The following is a 21,803-nucleotide window of genomic DNA, read 5'->3' as shown; positions in this document are numbered from 1 at the left end:
TTAAGATAATGTTTTATTTCGACAATCAATTTTCTTTCTTTTTCTGTTCTTCAACTTTATTTTGTTGATATTTTGATTGCAGTTTGTACGCACCAAAAATTTTTGGGTTTTTATTTTTATACACAAATTCCACTCCCTTTTCCACCCTACTTGATAGTTATCTGTAGTATACTGATAGATATTCATACTATTTGTTTCCGTTTGTTTATTTCCCTGTCTGTATTTTGCAGTCAGTTAGTCGCCAAGTTAATACTCTCGTACACAACTTCTGTATCTGGAATAGTTATTGTGATGACTTTAAGTAGACAATAAGAAATATTTACTTGTATAATAATACATAAAATAATATTCAAGAAAATAGCTTCTTTATACACAAACTCCTTTGGTTACTACTTATATTTATATGAATTGAATTCATTTTGTTTTGAAATGCTGGCTGGCATCAGCACTGTTTTACTGTATCACTTTTGTTAGTTTTTCTACTTCCGTTTCATTTTAAAATAATTTTCTTCTCTTTTATTTGTTGTAGCTCTTATAACGCATAAATTTTCGGGTTTCCTTTAAACTTGTTATTTTTTTACTAGCGGAATTTGCTTTTTTCTTTGCTTGTTCTGTTTTCCTTTTTGTAGAAATGTCGTCTCAGTTTATTTTGAAAGTCTGTAAAGTTTTTTTTTTTTTGTTAAATGGCGCCAGACAAACTGGCACCAACATCCTCTAGACAGTTGTTGTTAAAATTTCCTTTAGCTTGCAATTGATATATTTTTATATTTTTGGCTTAAAATAATTTAACACAAGGTTGTGTTTTTGTACATTTACCACATAATTAATGTTTGCATGAGTATTTAACTTCTTAAGAAATGCGGTTTTGTGGTAAACGTAAACGCTTGTGCAGGAGTTGCTGAAAGGAATTTAATGCATTTTGGCAATTTTTACATTTCCAAAGATCATTTAAAATTATAAAAATATGAAAAATGGTAAAGAATAATTAGTAGTTAGTTTGTTGGTTAGTTAGTTAGTTGGTTAGTTAGTAAGTTACTTAGTTAGTTAGTTAGTTAGTTAGTTAATTAGTTACTATTTTACAATTTTAAGGTTACATTTAAAGTGGTTTGAGAATTTTGCAAAATCCGCCTTACGACTATTTTTCCATTATAATTTTAATTTTTTATTTCTTAATTTCTAACTTAAAAAATTCTACAAAACTTACGGATAAAACAACCCCATAATTGCTCCTCTTTCTGTGTTTTCAAAAATGACGTAATTTTCTTTAATTCCTTAAGGGTTGGTGCAAAAATCCAAAATAAGATTTGCCATTAAAGCGTTAAGAAAATCAAAATCAAACATTCATTCCATTCATAATCTCAATCTTAGCCTGACAGATGTTTATCAGCGATTAAAAGGGAAAAATCACCAAAGACATTTTTAGTTTTGGTATTTTTAGATATAGATCAAGTATAACATACACTCACACACATACATACACATGAAAGGCAAGGAGTTTCCTTTACACACATTTGAAAGCATACACATAGAAATCAAGAGACAGACAGATATGATAGTAAAACGACATTCATACAAATAAAGGCATTTATGTATTTGTGTGATTGTTTGTTTTAGTGGTTATAAATATATCAAATTGAGTATAGATTTTTAATTAAAATCGATGACATAATATTAATGATGACAATAAATTTGTTTTAGGCGCTGAAATGAGAAGCCTATTAATTTCTCAAACGTATAGAAATGTACATACATACATATGTAAGTGTGTTTCTTTTAACCCAGTAAACATTTGGAGATTGAAATAGTTTCGAGATAAAAATTTTGTAGTGTAAATTAAAACAGTCAAGTGATTTTAAATGAAAACATATTTATTGTTTTATAATATTTGTCGTATATAGTTTTCCATACTTCTTTTTTTATTTTATTTTATTTTATTTTATTTTTTTTTTTTACATATATTCATAAGAATTTCAGACAAGTTTTCATTTGGTTTTTTATTTTGGTTTTATAAAAATAAATATAATTTTCGTACGTTATTTTTATGTTTTTGTTTATTGGGTGTTATGTGTCTAAAAGATTGAATGTGAAATGGCAATAATACAAATCAAATAATGATAGATGGATGTAAATACATATATATTTTGTTGGTATGTATTAGGATGTATAAGTGAATAGTATATAGCACTTTATATACTAAATACTTGAAGAAAGTTTAGATGTGTATATATGCATATGTATGTGTGGTCTTATTTTTGATGGAATGATTATAGTTATCTATTAACAGACAGACAATCAGACAGACAAATAAAGTCAATAGTTTCTTTACATTTATATAAACAATAGAAATACATATAAATTCCTAAACAAACACACAGATATCAAAATTTACCTTTTTAAATAAATATACACGGTATTTATTAGTTTTATAGTGACTTGTCTTCGGATATGATGATTAGTTGATATAAGGTGTGTTATTAGTTTTCACGTATTTAAATGTATAATATTTATATACATACATACTTATCTCTAATATATACACATATGTATGTGTATTTTTTATAATGTGTTCAATAAAGGTGTGAATTTAGTTGTTGTTTATTTTTGTATGTAAATTTATCCTCTTATTCCTTAAATAAAATATCAATACCTATGAAGATAATTTAAAGTTTTTGTTTTATTCTTAAAATGTTTTTTAATCCCCTTATTCATAAACAATATTTTACGTTGTAAAAGGTTTGTAAAACAAAATGTTCATACAAAAAAAATTCGTATTGAGAAATTTCAAATATCTATCTATAAAAATAATTAATATTCATTTAAACCTACACTTTTATTTGTTTAAAGGCTTATTGTACAAAATTTGAATGAAAATGTGTCTTTTAAGCCACTGATCAATTGTTATGAATAATACTATAAATATTTGCCCGGAAAGGCTGACCTTGTCCATTTCATTGCAAGAATGAAAAATTAAAGTTAACATAATCTTTTAAACGATTTTTGATAACTTGGTCTTAAGAACTTTAAACTAAGTTAGATATGAGAATTTCCATACCACCATTAGATATATTTGCAAGCCTACAGAGTGGTGTAGATGATGTTAAAATAGAAGTACTGGAAATATAATTCAGAGAATAATAATATATTTTAAAAAATTTTCTGATTTGTGTGTATTGTTTATAGATAAAAATACAAAAAAGTATTATATAAAATTTAGGTTGGATTGATATTCATAATACTAGCGTTTATAAGTGAGTTATCTAACTTTGTTGCATTATCTTAAAAAATGCAAAAGTTTGAAGATTTTTAGTTTTTCAGTCGTGATTCACCATTTCACGGAATTTTATTTTTATACCCTTCACCTTCGTGAGAAGGGTATATATAAGTTTGTCATACCGTTTGTAATTTCTATAATATAATTATCCGACCCTATAAAGTATATTCTGGATCCTTATAAATAGCGGAGTCGTTTATGCCATGTCCGTCTGTCTGTCTGTCTGCTTGTCTGTCTCTCTGTCTGTTGAAATCAGTTTTTAGAGGTCCCGAGATATCGGCGAGACCCGAATCTTCAATAATTCAGTTGGACATGCTTTCGAAAAGATCGCTATTTAAAATCAGCAAAATCTGTCTATAAATAACGGAGATATGAGCAAAAATCCGAGACAACCTCTGAAAATTTCATCAAAAAAGTCACATTTTTTCATGCTTTGTTAAAAAAGCAACAACACTGTGAATTGGATAAAGATGTACATGTGCGTGTGGAGATGTATTTGGTTTTATTCAGCTGTGTATTTTTTTGTATGTTTGGAAGCTGTTCTGTTCTCACGAAGGTAAGTGGGTATAACAAGAACAAGGAGATAAAGCAGTAATATGTTGGTAATACAGCTCATATTTATTTGAGGGTGGTAATACAGTTTAACGGTGGTATTACAGTACAACCGTTAATATTTCATTCTGCTGTGTGACATGTGTGCAGAGATACAAAATAAATAAAAACTGTTTTTTAAAACACACTTGGTGAAGGGTATATAAGATTCGGCACAGCCAAATATAGAAATATTACTTGTTATAAAAAATAAAACAAACTCATTTTCATATTTAAACACTTTTTTCATTTTATTATGCCATATTAAATATTCATTTTATTTATAGATTCTAATCTTTGTGACACTTGTTTAGTTTCAATTTCCTAATAAATTTAAATTAATTTTGATAAATCAAAATCATAAATCAAATTAATAATATTTTCATAGTTGATGAATTATGCCGCAAGTATTATTTAAATTTTAAATGAAAATACATAAAAAGTAATAAATTTAATACAAATGTTGATAACATCTACAAATCTGCTACATACTAAAAGAACAAAAATAGTAATAGCCAAATAAGCATGGTAATATCATAATCTTTACAGTGATTAAGCAGTTTTTGGTATAAAGACGTACGGTTTGGTTATGATCAAACATATAATATTTGTGAATTTTTAGGACTTTCAGTATAGATTCGTAAGCAACAAAGAATTGTGTTCTTAAAAAAAAATAATAATGATTTGCAAAAGCTAATTTTTATTGCAGCTACGTCCGAATATGTTTTGTCTAAACAAAATTGTAAAAATATTAAACGTTTTTAATAATTTTAGTTATTTATAATTTTTTCTTTAAATAAAGCAATATTTATTTTCGTGTTATTTTTTCGTATTATTTCTCTTAAAATCCTTTAAATAAACTCTATTTTTCCAGTTTACTTTGGCGTCACAATGCCAGACATTATTTACCAAAGTTAAATAGACTACATGGTGCCATGTTATTGATTTCTTAGCAAAAACTGCTATAAATAGCAAATACTCAAACTCAATTAGAGATACAGTTATACATATGTACAAACATAGTTTTTAAAAAAATATAAAAATGTATAAATACTTTGTGCAACGTCTGCCAAAAATATGTGCTAAATACACTAATAATACAGCAAAAAAATGTTTTCATATTATAATATTTATTTTTTATTTTTTTCAGGTATAAAAGCCAGTTGGGAAGAATGGTGGACATATGACGGTATATCCGGTAAGTTTTTAGCGAAAACGTCAATAATGATTGTATTTTATATCTTTTTCAATTATACACACATTCTTCAATAATAAATAATCAATTAAAATTTATATATTTGTTGTTGAAAAATAAATATGTAATTCAACACTACTAACAAGAAACAAGTAAAAAACATTTATAGAATTATATCAATTAAGATCACATACATAAATATGTATATACAAATTAGGATGACTCTTGTTTATAAATAAATTTATACATGTCTAAAGTCTTGTATAATTTATTGTATAGGATATTGTCTAGTCTATAGTCTATAATCTATGTAGTCTGAATGTGAGAACGTAGTAATAGTTAACGATAAATTTTTAAAAAATAGTAAGTTTTAGTAAAAAACCGTTGCTTTTGTAGTTATATATAAAATTTTTTTATATTTTTCTGGAATTGCCGGGAATTGATTAAAAAAATTTTTTGTTTTTATTTTAATTTCCCGGAAAAATAAAAAGTCCAGAAATTTCTACACACTTAGTATGAAGGACTCATTAAAATTAAAATCATTAATAAAAAAACGCTAAATAATTATGGTATTTGAAGAATTATTTTTGGATGTCTGATAAATTTCCTGCTAATATGACGTATTATTTTTCATTTTAAAAATAATGTTACAAATTAAAAACTTTGTCACTAATAATATACAAATTTTAACTTTAAATATTTTCAAAATTAAAATGTTCTGCTTATTCTTAAAAACTAACTAACTAAAAAAGGGGTATATTTATTCATGACTAAACTTATTTCCTTGTACATATGTAGATTCCAAATGTTAAAACTCTAAATATTAGTTATTCTCTATTCAATTGGAAATTGTGTAAATATACACAGAGTAAAATAAAATCACAACAAATAACTTTCATTTATATTTTCAATTTAAAACTACCACCGGAAGCAAAACAATTCGACAGCAAACAAAGAACACTCTGCTGCAATAAAAACCCCGTAATGGTTTTATCAACAAAACATTTATTGTCGTTATACGAAAGTGCAATAAAGTAGCAACAAAATAAAATGCAAAAATATTAAAAAAAAAATAAAGTAAAATTATAACTCGGCCACTGTCATCCATAATGTCACAGAGCCATCATTTCGTTTGACACGAACATTGCAACTTAACAGATACAAATTTATAAATAAAAAAAAAATTATATTATTCATACAAAAACACAACGCAAACATTTATACATACATTTAATGAAAATAAAGCAAAAATTTATATCAAATAATAAATGAAAAACAGAGTGTTAAGTTAAGGTAACTTAACAACAAAATTTTAAATATTTAATGAAAATACATTTACAATTGCAGAGACCAGACTAACAGAGGTAGTGAAAGGGTATCATCATACATTAGGGTAGTCCAAAAGAGACTAAGAGATATTTTTATATTGAAAAGTATATGGACCATTCTTTGGACTAATCATAGAATATAGTATTGACCAGACTATGGACTAGTCTGTAAACAAGGCAGTTTATGACGGTTTTCACTAGTTTATTTATGAACTAGTCTATAGAATGGTATATGTAGTATACTATGAACTAATCAATAGATTGGTTCATGCATAATCCTATGGATGCCCTATTATACATATGTACTAGTTTCTGCAAAAGAATATGGACACGTCCATGTCTCCAGTATATAAATTATTCTACGGACGAGTATATGTATAAGTGTATGAACAAATATATAGATTAATCTACTTATACTAATATTTGATCTACATATGGAATCCTATGATACAAATTAACAAAATCGTTCAAATAAAATAAAAGTTTACAAAAATTTATCCGTCTATCCATTGGTACGATTTATAATTACCATTCATCATCACTAACATAACTTTTTACATTGCAATAAAAAAACACTATAGTTTTGTTGTTATGAATAAACAAATTTCAAAAAATAAAAAAATGAATGAATTGAAAAGTAACAATAACATTGAAAATAAAATACAAGAGAAAAACTATATAAAAAATGAAAACCACATTGTAAATTGGTAACATGTATTAATATCCTTTGGTTATGGCAATACATAACCATTTACATACATAAACACTCACGTATATTTATATATAACACACACGAACTTGTATAAATTTATAGTACATTGTGCAATTGTTGTAGTTTTTCCTGTTGCTGTGTTTTTGTCGATTTTTTAACTTTTTAACAAAAAGAGGTAAAAATCAATTTCCGGAATACATTTTCGAACAAAAATAATACAACTGTAAACAACAACTACAACAAAAGTTTTATACAATATCAATTAAAAAGCAGTAAATTTAATTTGAATGATTTTTTTGGCATGGAGTTATTGAGTTATATATTCGTAGTCGTAGATGTACAAAAATGTGTAAAGGATGAAATAAAAAAGTTAACAGATCTTTTTAATTTTGTTAATATCTTGAGTATCGAACATCATAAACAAATATATAGTTTTAAGTTTTTTAGCACAAGGGTGTAGGACAAAATGTTTTATGTTTTTTAGCTAACATTAAAAAGAAAGAAGATGACTTAATCTATTTATTGTAAATATTTAAAAATATCATTATAATGAACAAAAAAGTTAGAAATTATAGTTGGGCATGTTCGACCAAATGATACTCTGCAATAGTTATGCGAATAACATTTGATTTATTTTTGATATAAAGCATTTAAGTTAAGCATTTAGTTTACCTTGCCTCCAATAAATTTAACCAATTTATTGTTAAAAAAAATAATTTTTGTTATGAGTTACTTATTTGGATTGAACCATAATAACATTTTCTGAAGAGCAAGATAATAGGCTTTAATCTGCTCGAATTATAAAATTTAATCACTTAAGAAATTGTTCTAAAACTTCCAAAAGCAACCATTAAAAAGTAACTCCAACTGTATCAGAATTAATAAATAGTACAAGTGTTGAATACATTATTTTTAAATCGCAAATATAGCAATACATTTTTGTGATTTTATTGAAAAAATAATTTTAAATTATAAACAATGTACCTTAAATTTTACAATTATTTTAATTTTTATGTTTTTAGGACCAAGTTTTTGGGGCCTTATAAATCCACAATGGAATATGTGCAATAAAGGTAGACGACAGTCACCCATCGATATAGTACCAGATAAATTATTGTTTGATCCATTTCTACGGCCATTGCACATAGATAAACACAAGGTAAGCTCTTTCAACAAAAATACTTAAAAGAAACAAAAAATAAATAATTTTTGCACACAATTGCAAAAATCAAACAGAAAAGTTAAAAAGAAACAAAAACTAAAAAAATGGCAAACAAACAAACTGCTAAACAAATTAACAAGTAATACAAAAGTTTGACAATCTACTTTTTTCTCTGTCTTTTCCAACAACCACAATGCCTGTGTCACTCTGTGCATTTTGTTTCAATGTGTCTATGTGCTGTATTATCATTAGGTTTCCGGTACACTACACAATACAGGTCAATCGCTTGTCTTTCGCGTTGACAAAGATACAAAGCAACATGTTAACATATCCGGTGGCCCTTTGGCATACAAGTATCAATTTGAGGAGATATATATACACTATGGTACGGAAAATACACGTGGATCAGAACACTATATACAGGGTTACAGTTTTCCGGGAGAGGTAAGTTTAAAAACAAATAATATTAAATGTTTAATTGTTAAACGCAAAAAAATCAAATGTTTTAGATACAAATCTATGGCTTCAACAAGGAATTGTATCATAATATGTCCGAAGCTCAACACAAATCCCAAGGTATTGTTGGTCTTTCGCTAATGGTACAAATTGGTGAAACACCAAATCCTGAATTGCGCATCATAACAAGTACATTTAACAAGGTGCTATTTAGAGGTAAGTACAAACACGATGACTCTGCATATTATTCTATAAAAAAATATGATTTAAATAGGTCAACATGTCAATTTGTTGACTTCACCAAATGTCGAGTGGGTGGGTGATGATTGACATGTACAAGCAGGTGTCAAATATTGTGGCATTTGCAAGACTTTATATATTTCCGGTCATTTAAAATCATACATACTCATACAAGCATACGTAATTGCATAAATATAGTTTAAAATATCATGACCTTATTTGTTTAGGCCACTAAACAAGAAAAATAAAAAAATTAACTCATTTAACATTCACAATTTTTCTCCTAAATTAGGTAAAGTTTATAATGTTGCAAATTCTGTTGTGAATATATATATTTTTTTATTATGGCGTTCTACCACAATGTGAATTGAAAGTAGATGAAGAACAACAACAATGGCAACATCATCGTCATCATCATCATAATAATCATAAAAATGCTTCTGTTGTTGACGTCTTTGCCTACAAAACATTTACAGTTACGTGAATTTCCTTTTCCTTTTATACCGTTATACAACTACATATTACAACAACGGCAACATAAACATGCCCTCATGCACGTTTATTACATTAAAAAATAGTAAAAAAATAGAAATTGCACCCAACTATCAAATCCACCAACTGAAAAATATCAGCGGAAAAAATTGTACGAAGTGAAACTAGTAAATGGCATAAAATTATGCATACTTTCTTTTTTCCACCCATTAAAGCCAATAAAAATATTTTGTAATATACAACAACATAACTAACACGTAATGTCGGGTTTCCCCCATTATATTATTAAACAAGTTTATTTTTTAGTTGTTTTTTTGCTTTTTCCTTCTACAAAATAACTATAATTTTCATTTCTTGCCTTCACTTTACTTTCACTTGCGCTAGGGTGGCATATTTAGTAGTACATTAGATTTGTTAACGTATGAATTTATTAAAGAGTGTATTTTTAAATAATTTCATAAATATTTTTACTTTTATCTCTTCGAGTGTTTTGTTGAATTTTTTAGAGGGAAACTTGTTGCAGAAAAGATAAAAAGTCAAGTTTGGTTTACTCCTTGTTTTATAACATTTAACTTGTTGTCGTCCAATAAAGCTTATAATATTATATTTTTTTACTAAAAAGGTAATTTCATCTTTCTTAAGTGGAAATAAGATCTAGGCCACTAAGGCAAAGCTCCTTTTAACAGACACACTGACTGAATACAACACTACAAACTATTCTTCAGAGGCACCCATAGTTTGTGCTCTTCAACTTTATTTTTATTCAGATTTTTAAATGTCAGTAAATTTTTTATTTAATTATAACTCGAATCGAAATCGTGTAAAATTCGTCGATATCGAACAACAAATCGAGTATATTTTTAAATAATTTCGAAATGGAAATGTGTCTTTGTTACAAATGCTTAGTTTTTTTTTTACATGAAATTTTTATATTTTAAGAAAAAATCTAGTTTTAATGAAAAATTGTGATTTCAATAAAAAAAATCATTTTTAATGAAAAATTCTTAGGGAAAAATTCAATAAAAAATCAAAACTATATTTTCAGAAATAAAAAATTAAAGAATTCGGGTTTGATTTCCACCATCACTGGTCAGTTTGGCTGTGTATTGTAATCATCACAAGTTGTATTTTAATTTTTTTAAATACATATTAATATTTGTGATAAAGGATAATCAGATTACACTCAGAGCATTGCAATCGTACATAAAGATTTTCTAAAAACTAAAAACTCTACATCTAATCTAATCACAAATTTTAAACTTTTGTTATCTCAAAACAACAAAGTAGTTGTCCATCACATTCGTTATCAAGATCCTTTGAGAAATACATATGTACATATATAAATATATATTTTCAATATTATTTTCTCTTTATTGCACTTCATGTCTTTGTTTGTCTTGCCCACTTCTGTTGCGACTACAAAAGTTTGTTGTTGTTTTTATTTATGGCAGTTGAAAATTGTTTAAAGTTTTTCATGCAACAGCCTAGTAGCCATCAAACAATTGCCTCATACAGTTTGTTGTTGCACTTTATATAGATGATTTTACGAACACAAACAACAAAACGAAAAGTGAGAAAAAATGTCGAGAAAAGTTTTATTCTCACAGCAACGGAAATAGCGCGAAAATTTAAACCAACACTTAAAGTTTTATTTTCTCAGTTATAGATATTTTTATGGCTTTTTATGTTTTCGGAAGAGTAGAAGGAAGTCTAGTGACTATAATAAATAAATAAATATACATATATAAAGGTAGCGGAAATATTTAAATATATATTTCAATATAATATTTCTAGATATCAAAAATATGTAAAAATTATATAATTAAGCCTTTTCAGTATTTTAAAATTAAAGTTTAATTATTTATTTAAATGTATTTTTTATTCTAGGATTTTCAACACCCATCAGACATTTGTCTGTGCGTGCTTTGCTGCCAAATACAGATCATTATATTACCTACGAAGGATCCACCACACATCCCGGTTGCTGGGAAAGTACTGTCTGGATTATAGTTAATAAACCAATTTATATTACAAAACAAGAGGTAAGAAAATATTAAAAATAATAATCTATTATATATATATATATAAAAGAGTAGCGTCACTGAATGATTGATTCATTATCGCCGGGCAAACGGTTAATCCTAGAATCATGAAATAATAGATGTCTTTTTGGATATATAGATCCACTAAAGAGGGATTTTAAGATAGTTGTATATTTGTGAGTAAAAAAGGGGAAAAACGGGTAAAACATGGTAATACAAAAATTTTTAATTGCATCTTTTTCTACTCTTTAAATGGGAGTCTGGTACTTTTTAGAAATTCGTACTTTTTACATAGGTGATTTTTGAACCAATAAACAAAAAAAGTTGTTTGTAATTATTTCGGACATATCCTTCAAAATTATGAGATTTCTCTTTTGTACTCTTTTAAAATTCAGTCCTTCAAGAAAGGAGAAAACTATATTTTTGATACTTTTTCAGTACATTAAGAAAACTTTTTCTATTTATTGGCGTATTACATATAAAGGTATCAAAAAGGCGAAAAACGGGAAATTTAATTATACTCAAACTTATTGAGCGAATTTGTATAAAATTTTGAAACAAGTAGGAAAGTATAGTCGGGCATGGCCGACCATATAATACCCTACACCATGAATATATTTTTAAAATTTTTATATTTCATAAAGAAACTTATGTTAAATTTCACCTTAATTCCAAAGTATTTATGCAATTTATTGATAAAAAAAATTTATAAATGAGGCTTTATATAGAATATAAGTCAAACATGGACCGGCCCTCATTAATTTTGGGATAAGGGTATAATTTTAAATAACAGTTTGTTTTGTTGAGTTTCAATGCGATACAAATGGTTACAAGTCAATTTTAGACGTTTAAGACTTTTTTGGAAGGTGGGTTTGTATAGGGGCTAGGGTCACATAAGGGCCGATCATTACGAAAATCTGCAATGTCATTTATACTTATATAAAACTTATTTGTGCCAATTTTTATAGAGATAATAGTATGTTTGACGTAATTATGGCATAAAAATCACAAATCGGGAGGTACGGTTGCATGGGGGCTAGGTGAAATAATGGACCGATTTCAACCATTTTCAAAAGGCTTCGTCCTTGTGACAAAAAACATGCTTGGTCCAAAATTCATCAAATTATCTTGAAAATTGCGCCCTGTACCTTGCGCAAAATGTTTACATTGACAGCCAGCCAGCCGGACAGACGGACGGATATGTCTTAATCGACTCAAAAAATGATTCTTAATCTATCTATATATTGGACAAATATTTTTGTGTGTTACAAACAATAGCACTATTATACGTTTGTGCTGATGTTTGTAACAATATATATACAATATATAACAATATATTGTTAACCTTCCCCACTATAGTGGTGTAGGGTATAAATAGTTTATTTACTTAGGCAACTATAGGATTAAATTCGGGTAAATTTCGGGTTATTTTAAATTAATTAAGGCAATATTTTAGTTACTGCAAATATCTGTATGGCAATTTTATATTTGAGTATGATTCACTGAATCATAATTATTTTTCCAAAAATTCAAGAATTTTTGCACATAAAGTTATTTCAAATCATTTAAATGTTGTGTTTTTATATGTGATCTGTCTAGTCTGTTGACTATCGACTAGATATAGTTCTAAATTTTAACTAGTGGTATGGTCTTTTGATTAGATACTTAGTGTTGTGTAGTCTATGTCGATGGTCTAGTCTATTGGACAGGCAATATTACACTTTATTGGTTAGACTAGTTGTCTAGTATATAAAATAGATGGTGACTTGGTTTACTGATTAGACTGGTTTAGTTGTCTTGACAACAGTCCAGTTAATTAACTTAAACTGTGATGTAATCTATTGACTAGATAGTGATCTACTCTATTGAAAAAATTAAAGGTTTAGTCTATTTTCCAGACTTTAAACTATCGATTATAATCGATTAGAGTATTGAAAGAAAGTCACTAACTAATGACTTGTATCTTGAAAACGTCAAGTATTATTATCGATTTATTACAATTTTGCTTTGTTGCTACCAAATTTAGTTGTATTAAATTCTATTCTATTCTATTTATATCAAAAAATTACAAAAAAGAGAAGAAAACATACTCTTGATTTGAAATTAATTAAATTGTAAAAAATCAATTAGTGTTTAAAATAAAAATACTGTACTTCAACTATAAATAAACATATCAATAGAATTTTTTTTTTGTAAATTAATACACATAAACAAGCATTTCTATACAAATATATAAAAATGTGGTATTTATGGTTAAATAGTAAATACTTTATAAAACTTTTATGTCGAAAAAATAACCAAGCTGATGGATTTTGGTTGCAAATCTATATGTATTTATTTTTACATTTGTATTTATTTTAGTGCATTTGTATATACATACATGCATAGATAATTAAACAATAACAAAAAATCATGGCATATAGATATATAGAAAAATTTTTAAAATGAATTATAATTAATACATTTTACATTTAAATGCTATAATTATAATAATAAATAAAACAAATATAAATATTTATTTGTAGAGATGCAAATAATTGTATGCAAAAAAAAAAAAACCGAAATAAAAAAGTTATTTGAAAAACTTGTTTATTTACAAAAAACATAAAATAAATTAGTAAATTAAAATTATAAAATAATTCAGTATAGAAACGAGTTAAAGAGCTGAACAAAAGCAATCATAAATATTTATAGATGTTCTGTGTAAGAGTTCGTTGTAAAAGTACACTAAGTCGATTTTTATGAATAGTATATTAAAAGTCTCTTATAATTTTAAAATAATAATAATATTATTTTGTTAGTAAAAACGTAAAATAAAACTTAAGAAATTTATAAAAGAATTAAATAAATCTAAATTAAACTGAAAATATGATATTTTATATAAAAATGTTTAATCTTTTTTTAATTGAAATATATGTATGTTTGTATCGTTAGTGGCGTGAAAATGTGGTTGCAATTAAAAATAAAGCCTAGTTAACCAAAATGCTCCAACGGTTGTATGGATATGTGTAGCTGTCTGAAATAATGTTGATGTTTTTATTATTTTATTTTTTTTTTTTGTATATATATATATATTGTTGTTTTTCACATACTTTACTATATTTCCTATAATTATTATCTGATTGCAAAATGGATAGTTTACGTAATTTAACATGATTACGTGTTAAGTATGGATAATTTGTTATTTTTAATTGTTGCAAAAATAATAATAATACATAAAATTAAAAAAATAATAACAATTACATACAATAATGATTTATGATTTTTACTATTATATGAAGAAGTTTTTTTATACAAAATCAATTTGTTAAGTTTTATTACCATAATTTGTTTTTTTATGATTTATTGTGAAATTAATCAATAATCGGTAATGTTTTTTGATTTTTTTATTTACAGTTATACCAACTGAGGCGGCTGATGCAGGGCTCAGAAAATACTCCAAAAGCTCCTTTAGGCAATAATGCACGGCCGGTGCAAAATTTACATCATAGAACTGTTAGAACTAATATAGATTTTAAGAAAAATAAGGTGAGCATACTTAATAAGAAAATATATTTCTTCATAATTCTTTGTCAGATCTTTTTATTTCTTCCCACAACATAAATCATTAAATATTTTTATTTGCATTCGCCAAATACTTGCAATTTAATATTCATTATAATGCTTTAAATTCTTGTCTGTTCATTTTCAATATTTGTTTGTTTGTTTATATTCTTTTTTTATATCCAGAATCAAAATGCTTGTCCTTCCATGTATAAGGATATGTATTATAGAGCGAATCGTTGGTCACCTGATACAGGACTATTGATTCGTTGACCCATTATGGATAAAAGCCGACATATAAATGGCAAAAACAATTATGATAATGATGGCGATGATGATGATGGTCATGTGATGATGACAACAAAAACAAAAAACAATATTAAAAAAACAAAATTAAAATTGGCTACAATTACAAAACAGTACAATGATAATGAAGATATTGGATCGGGAAACGGTAGTCTTATGATAATAGCTGCAGCAGCATTAACAACAACTAAAGCAAAAACACCAATAACAACAGCAGCAACAGCAACAATATTAACAACGACAACAACGGATGTTAAATTTAAATTTAATTTACCATTATATTTTCCGGTTAAAAACAACAAAAATAATTATGTCAACAATCATTATGACGATGATGACGACGGTGATGATGATGTTAACAATGACGATGAGGAGTCAAACTTAAAGGGTGACAATGATGTTGATGTTGTTCATGTTAATGTTGCTGATGACAGTAAGTATGAAAAGGTTGACCATGATGTTGATAATGGTATTAAATTTAATAATAATTATAATCATTATACTACCATAGACTCAGGTCTTTTATATAAGTATTGAAAGGCAGAACAGAACAAATATTGCAAACAAAAACAATATTATTTATTAATAATTTCTTTATAAAAATTTAATTTTATAAAATATATATTTTTTTTCATTTTCGTTTTAATTTATGGGAGATTTCATTCGGTTAAACTAAATCATAATGTGCCTCTTAGATGTTTAGTTTTTTAATAATTTTAATAAGTTGTTATATCATAGATTCTTTAAAGGATGGTTCAAAAAAGGAAATATTTCGATTTTTTTTAATATATCTTATTCGGCCTCATGTGAAGATTTCTTTGGATTTGTTATTAATTTTTCTTTATTTATAAATGTTGTATGATTAATAATTTGTCACTGTATTGCATATTAAGTATACGCAATGGTTTGCGTAATGATTCCGCTTCATTACATTTAAAGGAGATCTAAAAAAATATGCATGGAAAGAATAAATAAGACATTAAACAGTAGTAATCAAGATTTAGTGTGAACAAAAAAAGTGTTTTAGAAAGAATTATTTTTTGAATTCATCTGTGTAATAACAGGAACATCCAGAACATCTAAAAAATACAAAAATCTTAAAGTCTGATATGTACACTTTGTAAATAGTTCAATAGTAACTAATCCAAAGTGGTATCGAAGACATATATAGAAGTCTTATTGAAACTTAATTCCTGTTCATTGCATGGCTTTGACCAATTATTTTACTTATTACAAACAACATTTATCATTAATTTCATTTAAAAGAAAAGCTTATAGAAAAAATAATTTTCCACAACCAAATCAAAAAAAAAAAATCATTTACTGATAATTAATTCCCATACGAAATCTCCCTTAATATTTAAACAGATTTTTAAATTAATTTCTACAATTTTCATATTAAAGCGATTTTTTTTTTGCTTTTCATTTCATTATAAATTTTCATATAAAATTTTTTAATTATTACAAATAAAACATACAAACAAACAAAAAGAAATTAACAAAACAAAAAACTGGATGGGTGGACAATAACTTTAAAAATAACTATTTAAAAATACGCATACACATGATTTATATAATAATAAACAAAAAAATACAAAAAAAATAAATGAAAACAAATTGCTATAAATAAATTTATAAAGTAAAATAAAGCAACAACAAAAACAAAACAAAATATAGTGTTATTATACATATATAAATTATATAAAATAATATACATAACTACATACATAAACACTATATACATATGTATGTAATAATAGTCTATACACTGGGGATAGTATTTAATAAAAATAATATTTAATGAAAAAAAACTAACAAAAAATGTACTTAATCAAAAGATTAAAAATGGATTATATAAAACAAAACTCTTTATTTATTGCAATATTTTTTATTTATTTTTTTTTTTTAATTGATTTATTCGATTCCTAATTTAACTAATCAAAATGCATTTTGATAAATTTGTATTTAATATTTTATATATATTTATCTTTATATATACATATTTATTATATATTTTATTAATTTTAAACTAAAGTATTTTTTATATTTATGTATATATGTTTGTATGTATTTATATCTACATGCGTGTATATGAATAATTGTTAATTTATTAAATATTGAACAATTGACTCTTTTGTACTGGTTTTTTAGCTTTAAAACAATCATTAAATGTTTTTGTGTGTTGTATAAATAGAGACAAAAATAGACAATGTTTGATGGAATTTTTTCAAGTTTAACACAGTATGAATTTAAATTAAATTTTCATAAATTATACATGACGTATGATTAATATTTGCTTGATTGAGCTGTATTGAATATTAAGTATACGCAGTGGTTTATGTTTTTACCATTAATGAAATTTAAGATTTTTGTTGAAATTTAATATAAATTTTGTTTGAATAATGAGAGTCAGTGCTAATGTGTCAGATATGCCAATGTTGTCATAAATCTAATTATATTTAAACAACTGGTATAAATTTTTTTATTAAATCCATTTTCTTAAGATTCTCAAAACTTTTATTCGTTCATTATCATTTCATTGGTTTTTTAAAGGACCGTAGATGTAAATATGTGCTTTCATTGAAATAGTTTTGCATTTTAATATTAACAAGTAAGTGTATGTAATATGTTTTATTTTACTTCAACATTTTTTGAACAATTTTTGCAAGAATTGTTATGACCGTTAAAGTGAATTTCTGCAAGAGGGGGTTATATGGGAGGGATATGACTAATTAAAAGCGATCGATTGAAATTATTCCTGCAAAATTTTAGTTTTTTTTCGATCGTTCTCTATAATGATTTCAACCCACAGATGCACATATAAAAGTAGATCTCCTAAAAATTTAATAAAGAGTCGGAATATGTATATTTTTGTGGGTCTATGATCAACATGTGTTACAGTTCCCTTTGTATAAAATCAATATCAAATGAAAATATCTGGCACCTTACATAAGTGTTTTGTGATCTTATATTTATAGTTCTTAAAACTTTTTTCTAACTTTTATACTATTTAATTGTTGCGTTTACTTCTACCTAAACTTTAGCAATTTAAAGTTTATTCTCCATGTACATTTTTCAACTAAATGATACATACAACCTCCAATTTTTCCAGCAATAATATTTTATACATGTATTATTTAGTTTGTCAACGTATACGCAATATCATTTATTACAATGAAATAAATAATAATCATACGCAACGTATGTTAGCAAAAATTTTAATTTTAGGGAATATTAATCTTCAATTCTTTTAATTTAAAAAATCTTTCCGAGAAAATTACTACATTTAAGATTTAATGACCGAATTAACCACGAAAAACATCAACAACGGCTAAAAATAAAAAGCATAGCTACATATGAGAACAAATAAATATGTATCTCTTAATATAATGGTTTAATATATTGAATATTGAACAATCCACCTTGAAGTGTAGACTGATTTAACAGAAAGTATTTAAAGAAAAAACTTCTACTTCCTTCCTATTCTTTACATATTACATTTAACCAAAATATACTAAAATTGTCTTTTGTCATTAAATTATACACACTCATTACAACAACACACCACAATTATTTGACATTAAAGTGTCCAACTAAAACTAATTCTAATTCTATTGTAAATTATTACTTGTTGAAAAAATAAGACATACAAATTATAACCTATTATCAATGCTACTAAAGACATTTAACTAAACATAAATAATTTCTCTCCATAACTAACAAACAACTATTGTAATAAACGAAATTATTTCCCAATATTCGTATTAAAATGAATAAAAAAATAGTAGAAAACACCGAACCCCAATACACCTATTAATTAGTTGACTTTAAGTTATTAAATATAATAATCATAAGTATTCCGTAGTATAAATTGAAAATAAATAAAAAATAACAAAATTACTAAAAAAATGCCATACTAAATAAAATTAAAAGAAAAAATACAAAAGAAAAGTTGTTAGTTAAACTAGTTATTTGTGCAATTATAATTTTATATGAAATTATTAAACAAATTAGGTGCATTAAAATTATGTTTAAATTTAAGTAAAAAATTGCTTAACTATCAGAGATAAAAAAAATTTAGAAATATGTAGACACCTGTATATAAACGCAATTTACATAGAAGTTATAGTTATTTAATATTAAGTTACTAAATAATAAATAAAATAAAATTACTATAAAATATAAAATAATTGATTACTAAAAGTATTATAAAGAAATATAAAATAAAGTATATGTTGTATATGAAAAGGAAAATGTTAAAATTACTAAGAAATAAAAAACGCTGAAAATAAATAAATTGCATACAAAAGAAAAAGTATATGAACATAAAAACTTAATATATAAACAAAATTAAAAACAGTTTTCACTTTAAGAAAAGTTTGCTATATACCGGCTTCTAGTTGGTAAGTATGGATCGAAGTCTCTCTTTGCCAAGTTTTATTCGAAAGTCATAAAAACCATCGAAATATTAAAAAAAAATCCTATAACTCGAGACATGCTTGATAAATCTTTAAGAAACTTATATCAAACGAAAAGAAAGGTTTTAAGCTACTTGATCATTAAATTAATTTTTCCAAAAAAGTAAGTAAAAGATATGAAATATAGCATATAAACGTCTACTCAGACTTTTCATTACGTGTAGGAGGTGTATCAATTGTTTTATATTTTGCAAAGCGCTCTAGAAATCACAATAATATATTTTATGAATATTGTTTGATACGAAAATTTAAAAAAAACCCTTGAAATATTGAACAAAATCAAAAAAAAAAACATTAGCAGACACAATCGGTCATTTTTAGTGTTGTTCGACCGATGATTGAAACCTTATAACTCGAGACATGTTTGATCAATTTCCATGAAAGTTATACCAAACGAAAGAACAGGACTTAAGCTATTAGATTGGCAATTAAATTTTAACAAAAAGTAAGCAAACGTTTTAAAAATAGCAAATGTAGTTTTAAATCACCCAGAAGTAATGAAAAATTTAATTTCAAAAATTTTGTAAAACACCAGGTCACTAGAACCTGGTAGTAGGTAAATTTCTTCACACTATTTTCTTCTTTTTCTTAGATTGGAAACTTGGGTACAAGATTTGAAACATTTGGCCCGCCTGGACTTTCGCTATATCAACTAAAATATTGAATTTAAAGTTAAAACGCGTATATCTTACTTGGTAGTGGACATAGAGAGTCAAAAGATAGCTTATAGCAATCACAATATTCCATTTTATAAATGTTTTTGTTTCATCCGAAAACTGTTAAAAACAATCGGAATTTAGAACAAAATCAAAATAAGATTTTTAGACACAATTGGCAATTTTTGGTAATGTTCGACCAATGTTTGCAATCCTAAAAATCGAGATATGATTAATCAATTGCGAAGAGATGTATATCAAATAAAAGGTTAGGATTTCAGCTATCAGATCGATAACTAATTATTTCAAAAAGTATGTTAAAATTGTTTATTATAGCAAATATAGGTAAACGCAGATTTTTAATCGCGTGTAGTGAATGTGTTGATATATTTTTGTTTTGCACAATACTATAAGAATCACAAGAATTCATTTTATATATCTGCAAAGTTTTATTCGAAAATTCATAAAAACCGTAGAAATATTGAAGAAAATCAAAAAGAGATTTTCAGACACAAATTACCATTTTTAGTATTGTTCAACTAATGTTTGGAATAACATAACTCGAGACATTTTTGTTCAATTTCCATGAAAGTTATACCAAATGAAAGGGTAGGACTTAAGCTATTAGATTGGCAAATAAATTTTAACAAAAAGTAAGCAAACGTTTTAAAAATAGCAAATGTATTTTTACGCCCATTTTTCATCCCGAAAAGTAGGCGTGGCAATTTTTTTATTTTCTTAGAAATGTTCCCCATATCTTTATTTATCTACACACAAAATTTCATTAAACTATCTTAAAAAACAACCGAGATATTATGAAAAATCTAGAGGTGTCATTTGACCCAGAAGTGATGAAAAATTTAATTTCAAAAATTTTGTAAAACACCAGGTCACCAGAACCTGGTAGTAAGTAAATTTCTTCACACTATTATCTTTAAGTTGATATATTTCGAAAACCACTTGATGTATTCGAGTGAATATTTCACCATGTGATAGATTAAAAACTTGACTACAAGATGGGCAACATTTGGCCCGCCTGAACTTTCGCTATATGAACTAAAAAATTGAATATAAGGTTAAAACGTGTATATCTTACTTAGTAATAAACATAGGGAGTCAAAAGATAGCTTACAGGAATCACAATATTCCGTTTTATAAATGTTTTTTTGTTTCATCCGAAAACTGTTAAAAACAATCGAAATTTTAAACATAATCAAAATAAGATTTTTAGACACAATTGGCACTTTCTGGTAATGTTCGACCAATGTTCGCAATTCTATAAATCAAGATATGATTGATCAACTGTGAAGACATGTATATCAAATAAAAGG

The 21,803-nt window shown here is 25.7% G+C and overlaps 1 protein-coding gene across 8 annotated transcripts in view; it reads left to right on the top strand.

The window, feature by feature from the left end:
- Positions 1-15,353, top strand: part of LOC111674888 (carbonic anhydrase-related protein 10) — a 176,154-nt gene extending 160,801 nt beyond the window's left edge. For all 8 annotated transcript variants that reach the window (XM_046945768.1, XM_046945767.1, XM_046945763.1 and 5 more), the window contains 7 exons: positions 5,013-5,060; positions 8,120-8,256; positions 8,512-8,703; positions 8,769-8,931; positions 11,335-11,489; positions 14,886-15,017; positions 15,219-15,353. In XM_046945768.1, coding sequence (XP_046801724.1) covers positions 5,013-5,060; positions 8,120-8,256; positions 8,512-8,703; positions 8,769-8,931; positions 11,335-11,489; positions 14,886-15,017; positions 15,219-15,305 — 914 coding nt within the window. In that variant the 3' untranslated portion in view covers positions 15,306-15,353. The remainder of the gene's footprint in view (positions 1-5,012; positions 5,061-8,119; positions 8,257-8,511; positions 8,704-8,768; positions 8,932-11,334; positions 11,490-14,885; positions 15,018-15,218) is intronic.
- Positions 15,354-21,803: the final 6,450 nt, after the last annotated feature.

Source organism: Lucilia cuprina, chromosome 3 (genome assembly GCF_022045245.1).
Source record: "Lucilia cuprina isolate Lc7/37 chromosome 3, ASM2204524v1, whole genome shotgun sequence".
Taxonomy (NCBI): Eukaryota; Metazoa; Arthropoda; class Insecta; order Diptera; family Calliphoridae; genus Lucilia; species Lucilia cuprina.
Note: the sequence above shows the minus strand (reverse complement) of the source record. Positions and strands in the feature narration are given on the sequence as shown.